Here is a 7,500-nt window from a genome sequence, read left to right as displayed (position 1 = left end):
CACACACACTGACATATTTTTTGTATGCCTGGAAGATGATTTGTATTCTGGACTAATTCCCCCCCAGTTTTAGACAATACCTCAAAGGGCACCAATGAAACTGCTTGTGTTATTCTTCCATTCACATTTCTGTGAGCACAGTTCATGAAAAGAATAAGTTGTAGTCATACACACACTTTATGTAATGGATACATATTTCATGTTTACTAGGGCTTTATATTCCATGTCAACATATTTTGGAGAACAATTTATATTTTAGGTTCAGGCTGTACCTAAAGCCTGTGGTGCAGACACCTACCATAAAATGCCTCTTGAGTCCCATTAAGTGGACCTAGGGCTTTGCTTTGCCAGTCTGCTTAGTTAAGATCTAATCAAAATTTTGAAGAAAAAATTGTCAACCCTAAGCCTGTTCCCCTCACAGCCTGTCTGATATTAGTACTCAACTGGATATTTTCATCTCCAATTGTAATTCTCTGTAGTCTTTGTAAATGCTGTCTACTGGAAGTTGTGACTATGCGAACAAATTATTAGAAAATCTAGGGCTGCAGCTTTGAGAAATGAGTAAGTAACATACTGTTCTCTTTCCCCCCTGCTGTACGGTCTTGAGGTTATATCTTTTTAAGGTATTAAAATGGGCACGATATTCAAGGTTCGATGAAATATTCTTTTAAAGTACAATAAAGACAATATTAAGCATTATATATTTTCAAGACCACAAAGAGCTTTCAAAAATGCTTCCAAAGTATTTTTGTTACAACTGTACGAGAGAGAGGGCTCAACTACTGGAATGTGAAACAGTGTTCAGATGTAAAACTCTTAATTGTCTTCTCAGGTTTCAAAGCAAAACTATTTTATTTTTCATATACTAGTTATCATTACATTGCAACAAATAGTAAGTACACTAGCTATTTAATATTAGTACTAAAAACTAGCATTAAAAACAGACAACAAATTACTACCATGTTAATTTGTGATAATAGAGGCCCATACTTGAGCAATGTAGCGGCAATTATATATATTTTTCTATAAAACTTGATATTTAACAGATTTACTTTAGCAAGTCTGCTTTTCTGCTGTAATCAAATCCAGATGATGATCATAAAAATATACCTGTTCATAAATTAAAGATGCAGTTCTGTGCCTTAGCAAGTGACAGCAATAGGTACCACAAGCACCTCAGCAGTCCAAACAAGATGCTTAACACCTTGTAAAATTTGGGTCTATACAAAATTTGAGCTACAAAAAATACAATGCTATTAAGGAGGCAGGACTGAAAGCAGTATGAAGCCATATCTGGTCCCTATGGAAATGACATCTTTAAACAATTCAGTATCTGTAAAATATTTTTTTATATTTAGTCTGATAATATTAGCTACAAAGGCCCTCTCTTAGGTAACATTCCCTAGACTCAGAAATACTGAAACCAGATGATACATATCTATAAATAAAAGATTCTTAGTTTAAAAGCAGCAAAGAGAATTGGGTCTGTAATTTTTTCATCTATATGAACAAGTCCTTTAGGTCCATTTGTTGATTTTAAGTGTCATCCATTTTCTTTATTTTCTTTATTTTCTTTTTTAACTATCACAGCAAAGCATCTGTATTGCAAAAAGTCACTGTGGTCCTTTCACCTTAGCTTAGTCTTCAAACAATTTCATTCTATAAGAATTCAAGTATCAAGTAATGTGGCCCTCTGGTGGAAAGCAAAGTATTTTACTTTTCAGTATCACTCAGGAAAGCTGGAGATTTTAAAATATCTTTGCTTGAGAAGATTGAGGGAAAACTTTTAGAAATACGACTGATGAATCAAAAGAAAAGTGTGTAGTAATCTTAAAATCTTTCTGAACAGGAAATAGAATCTGATATTTGAAGGTGAACATGCAGGAGCAAATACACACACACAAACAAACAACAAAATAATGTTCCCTGATTTTCTCTTTTCTTCTGCAATAGTTTAAAAAAATGCACAAAATCCCCATCAGGATAAAGGTCACTAAAACAGAACTTATTTGCCTGACAGCAAAAAACCAAAGCAAAACAAAACAAAAACTTACCTGCTGTTGTTGCAGATGCAGCAGTTCTACTGTGCTTACTTCAGTGCTGGTGTCACCACTTGATCTTCCATCTCTGCTGCCAGCATCTAATTGGCTGCTTAGAGTGCTCATTCCATTTTGATTCATTGAACTGTTGCTTATTGTCTCTGTCGCAGATTCCTGCATCATGACTTAATACCTAGAAGTGATTAAGAAGTATCAATTAACACACACGTTACACCTTCACACTTTCATTATCAAGATGTCCCTCTCTGCCAATTACACAGACAGCAGCTTTAGAAGAAGAGGAGAAAGACAGAGAAATATCTATATCTATATAGATATGCATGTATGTATGTATGTATGTTTCCTTGCCACTGTCGCTGCAAGCAATGCAAGCCAAACTCTGCTTTCACAGATATACTAATAACTGAAATTATGCTTCCTATAAGCAATTGGTGGTATAGTTTCATTTAAACAAGGGGGACCCCCCCCCCAAACACCACATGCAGCATGGCCAAAGAGCATTCATGAACAACTACATTTTAAAGTCTACCTATCAAACCAGCATTAAAAACGAAGGCACAATTTCACACTCTGCTCTGTATTTCCCATTTTCTAGCTTTGACAACCATGGATGACTATACAGCCTTCTTTAAAATATTCACTATCTTGATTCTGTCAGAATTTTACAGCATCTCTTATGCAATGCTGTTGTTTAATGATGCACAGCTAATCATACAAAATTAAAATTTTGTAAGGGTGTTACAAATCATATGGTATCAACCAATGATAAATAGTATAATGGGGCTTCTCCTTTTTTGTGACTAAATAAAATTTTGCCTTGGAGGCATTTTAAGAAAAAGCTCCTGCTGCAAACACGTCAGATATTGCCTATATTTTTAATCAAACGACTGATATTCATTTATTTTTTCTGACATTTAAAACATTTAATACTGTCCTTCCTGGGAAGTAATTAAGCTTATGCATGAGCAGCAATCAAACTGTTCACTTGAAGATGACTTAAAACTCAATTTTAACATAGGCAAATAAATGAAAGATATAAAATTAATTTTCCAGGCATGTATTAGATATGAAAGCTGGAAATAAAATCTATCAAGAATATCACTAATGATTGTGCTAAAAACAGCATAAATTATGCATATTACCTTCTCTACAGTAATAAATGTTTTATCATTTTCACTGCATAAATATACTGTACTTTCAGGATGGCAATGAGATGTCCTGCCAAGATCAGTTGAAATCCTTGCAGTAAATAAAGAACTAACATGCCGTTACATACTAGAAATTCAAGTGCATTTTGTATCCAATTTTTGTTCTTCAAGCTTCCTAAATTCTATTCAGTACTGAAGACGCTAATTTCAATTCATTTCCCCGTAATATTGCATACATTATACTGAAAGATTTCCAAGGCCAACCCCCCCCCCATTCTGAAATGAGAGTTTAAAAGCTTAGTTCCTAAAGGTTGGAGCAATCTTGCTTAAAAACTGATACTCCCACACGTACACACACACACACACACTGTTGTACTCAGTTCACTCTGTCCACAAAGATTTCTTTCTATCATTTAAAAACACCAGACAACTGAAGCCTCTGTCGGTCATGCAGCAATACAAATTTGTGCAGAGAAGATTGAAAGAGAAAATAAAAACCTTAGCCTTTTTTGTAAAAGAAAGAATTTTACAAGGTAAAACCATAACTTTTTTTTAAAGTTCAGGTCAAGAAGAATCACAATCATAGCAAGCCTAACCATAGTTCATGTAAAGAAGGACAGCTGCCACAATCACAGTTAACAAATGTAGAACCAGATATGTCTAAGAACAAATAGCCCTTGTTAAAAACATTTGACTCAACATTAACTACAAAGAAGAGAAATGAAAAATGTGATACACATGAGGATGAATTTTCTAAGAAGAAAACAAAGTAATACTCTTTTCTGAGATTAGGCAGCTAATAAGTATTCAAATTAGGCATAAATTTTACATGCACCATGTTTAAAATATTCAGCAAAAATGTTCTGATGGCTTTTAGTAGCTATATGAAAATTCTAATGCATACCCTACTAATCTGTATAGTTGTTAAAAACAGTATATTCCACTGCTGAAATGCATTTGAAGCACACATCTCTGTGAACACATGAACTGAAGACCTTGCCTTTTTCATGATACCTTCAAATAGATTTGGGGGGGGGGTGTCTTTAGACAAATAAGAGAATAATCTTACAATTCTTTCACAATGCAAACACTGAGTTGCATTCATGCTATAATCAATCATACACATTAAAGGACAAACCCACTGTGCATGCAGCTTAACCAACCAATCAAAAAAAATCATGCATTTTTGAAAATATCTTGCTTAAAAATCAAAATCATGTGTTTGCATGTTTCTGATTCATTCGGCACAATCAGAAAGAAAAAGGTTAATAATTCTCCACCTCTTATGATGCAAAAGACATAGCACATCTTGTGCATATCTGTATCCGCAGAAAACTCTAAAGTATAGTGTGTACTTCGCATCTTGATCCATCAGCCTGCACAATTAGATTTAACATAACATGACTACTAAATGGCACTCCTGTAACATAACATTGAGGTCTGATCCAGCATCAACATATACAGAAAAGGGACACGCAAGAGAGTACAATATTCACTGGAAGATGAAGTAGCAAGGCAGGTGACTAACACATTCTCCAAAGAGAGCTACACATGCCTAACATTTTGGCTTACATGGCCAAAATAAAATGGTTAAAGTAAGCAGTCCCTTCAGCTGGAGGTTTCTGTTGGTTGGTGACTCAGACACTTACTTTGCAACTCCACTGGGTTGCAAAATTGAGATTTTCAGGTGTACATAGGGTTATTTTACTATTGCAATCCCTTCAGTTTAGCATTGAGAAAACATCTATTTACTGTCTGGGTAATTCACACAAGCTGCTTCTGAAACTCAGACTCCTAAGCACAGAAGACCCAACTGCTTGTTCTACAGTACATTTGTCAATATCATAGAAAGACAGTGCTGGCAAGTTGCTCGTATTTCTGACAAATGCACCCAGGACTATCAACATTAACATTCCCATCCCAAGGCAATTAAGGGGGAGAAAAGAATCACACATATACACATGTGCACACTGTGCATGCACACACCCACACATACTGCATCTAAATGGTAAAAATAAATGCATAAATCTCCAGAGTCCTGTTGTGGAGTTGTCAGGTGCATGGCAACTGGGACAGTCCTACCTTCAGACAGCTGTTTGTTATACAAAAGTATAGCTGCTTTCTATTAGAGGGGATCTATGCCAATAAAGGTTGACTGACTGGCTATTAGTGGGAGTGTATAGACTACTGCCTCAAATTTAGCAAACAATCACATAATTCAAGTGCAATACTCAGACTACAATTAGGCGAAGATGCTTTTTTACTCTTGGCTCAAACCTCTCCCTGCCAGTAATCTTAAATTTTCTCTAGGTTTCTTTAAATCAGCAAGTCACTTGTACAGATACTTATTCTCTACACCACTTCCCTTTTGAAACATTAAAGTGACACTGAAACTGACTGCACAAGATTGCATTTTCTCTTCCTAAACAACTTGAATTGAAAGGTTACTTAGTGTAACAATATTTACTTGCAGAATTGTGTTGTTACCAAGGGTATAATGGATAGTGGCTATGCAGGTTTACGCAAGAATGAGTGAAGCATGAGGCATTAGCCATGTGTTTGACATGTTTCAAATTGCTATAATCCAGCATTAAACACACCCAGCAATTCATGCCATTTCTTGCAGCCATAATCTTGAATAAAGCGTGCACAACCACTTATTATATAAATTAGTATATGACTCCCTGTTATAGTCACAACAGCGCTTTTGTGTTTATTTTGCATCAAGATGTGGTCTTTTATTTGTACAAATAGCAGGATAAAAAGACACTACTCAATTAGGCCTCCTTACTTTTATGATAGGTTTGTACAAAAAATCCTAGACTTGTTTGTTTTGTTTTGTTTTTCCCTAAGAGTTCTGTTGGTATAAAATGGAGCAGCGTGAAATATTTACTATCTTGTACAACTTCAACACTGCCTTGATTGTTTTCCAGGTCTCTGACTCCAGTGAAGGACAGGTGCAGTTCAGAACTTCAGAAACATGAATGACTACATCAAGAGAAAGTTCTGAATTGCCACTAGTGGGTCTTCTTTTTCTGCAAGATGTTAGTCTTTGAACATTATGGGGGGCTTGCAGTTATGCCCATTTTTATATCCTATAAAATAGTTGACAAAATTGGGTTTCTGGCTAAGAATGACCATGATTTTTATTCTTTTACATGGCTGCTACAATCCAGTATCCAAGGCATACTTCATTATTTTAATGAAGAAACTGTGACCAACAAACTTCCTAAGAAGGGAATGTGCCAGTAAATTAACGTCTTGGTGTTTTAGGCTTATTCTATGTTTCAAGATAAAACAAAGTTGAGCATGATATGCAATCAAAGTGTACCTTGAGTTTAGAAACGTACAATGACCTCTACAACTTGTTGCAAGATTTCACCTACTTTCTGCTGCTCTCTAAACCACTCGTGATCACTGAACAACTATCTAATAAAATCCAAATCCAAAGGACCATGCAACTAGACCCATGGCTCCAGTCTGCATGGACAAACAACTTTTGAAACTGAGACAACTTTTCAGTATCGCTTGTGATGAAGTATACAGGTATGCTGTTCAAAGGGAAAAAAGCCAATAATCCCATTATGGATGCCCAAACCTATAGATATATACTCAGAGTATGAACAACATGTGCTTCCTGGGTGCTTGGCAGAGGGGTGTGTGTGTGATCTATACATTTTGAAAATAAATACAGTAGGTCTTTGGGAGATGGCAAAAGCATTTGTTTATTAAATAAGTACTACTTTCTACCATCTTAAACAACTATTACTAATAATTAATTAATTAAACTTGCACTAGAATTCAAAGGGCCATGAGCGTATCCAAAGTCTCCTTCCTTGTGATATTGTATATAAAATTTTAAATCCTAATAATGTGTTAGCACCCCAAATTCTGTCCTTTTCCTCTGAATTAAACTTAGAGTTGGGGAGGGGATTAATCAAGTCACTTCCCTTTTTTTCTTTCTCAGACAATTCATCATCAACACAAGGCACAATATATTTAAAGTCTAGACTAGCATAGCAAAAATCTTAAATATTTAAGATTATGCAATAAATCACAATGCCAAATATGAGGATATTGCTGTATGTATAAGAACAAAAATCACATAAACAAGCTTGGTTGTCTCCACACATATCCCTCATTTAAATGAAAAATGATGTATTTCAAAGGCAGGCATTAGCATGGGGATAATGGAATACACTGTAGTATTCTTCTGATACTCATACAAGAATCACGCAGGTCCATTTGAATTGAAACACCTTCCTACAATATGAGAAACACAAATCACAACT

General features: G+C 35.3%; 1 protein-coding gene across 1 annotated transcript in view; it reads right to left on the bottom strand.

Annotated features, from left to right (window-relative positions):
- The window catches only part of FOXP2 (forkhead box P2), a 523,287-nt gene that overhangs the window by 360,880 nt on the left and 154,907 nt on the right, over window positions 1-7,500 (bottom strand). The window contains exon 2 of the mRNA XM_015411071.1: window positions 2,055-2,232. Coding sequence (XP_015266557.1) covers window positions 2,055-2,222 — 168 coding nt within the window. The 5' untranslated portion in view covers window positions 2,223-2,232. The remainder of the gene's footprint in view (window positions 1-2,054; window positions 2,233-7,500) is intronic.

Source organism: Gekko japonicus, unplaced genomic scaffold (assembly GCF_001447785.1).
Source record: "Gekko japonicus isolate JY-2015 unplaced genomic scaffold, Gekko_japonicus_V1.1 scaffold658, whole genome shotgun sequence".
Classification (NCBI taxonomy): domain Eukaryota; kingdom Metazoa; phylum Chordata; class Lepidosauria; order Squamata; family Gekkonidae; genus Gekko; species Gekko japonicus.
This window is presented reverse-complemented; position numbering and strand designations above follow the sequence as displayed.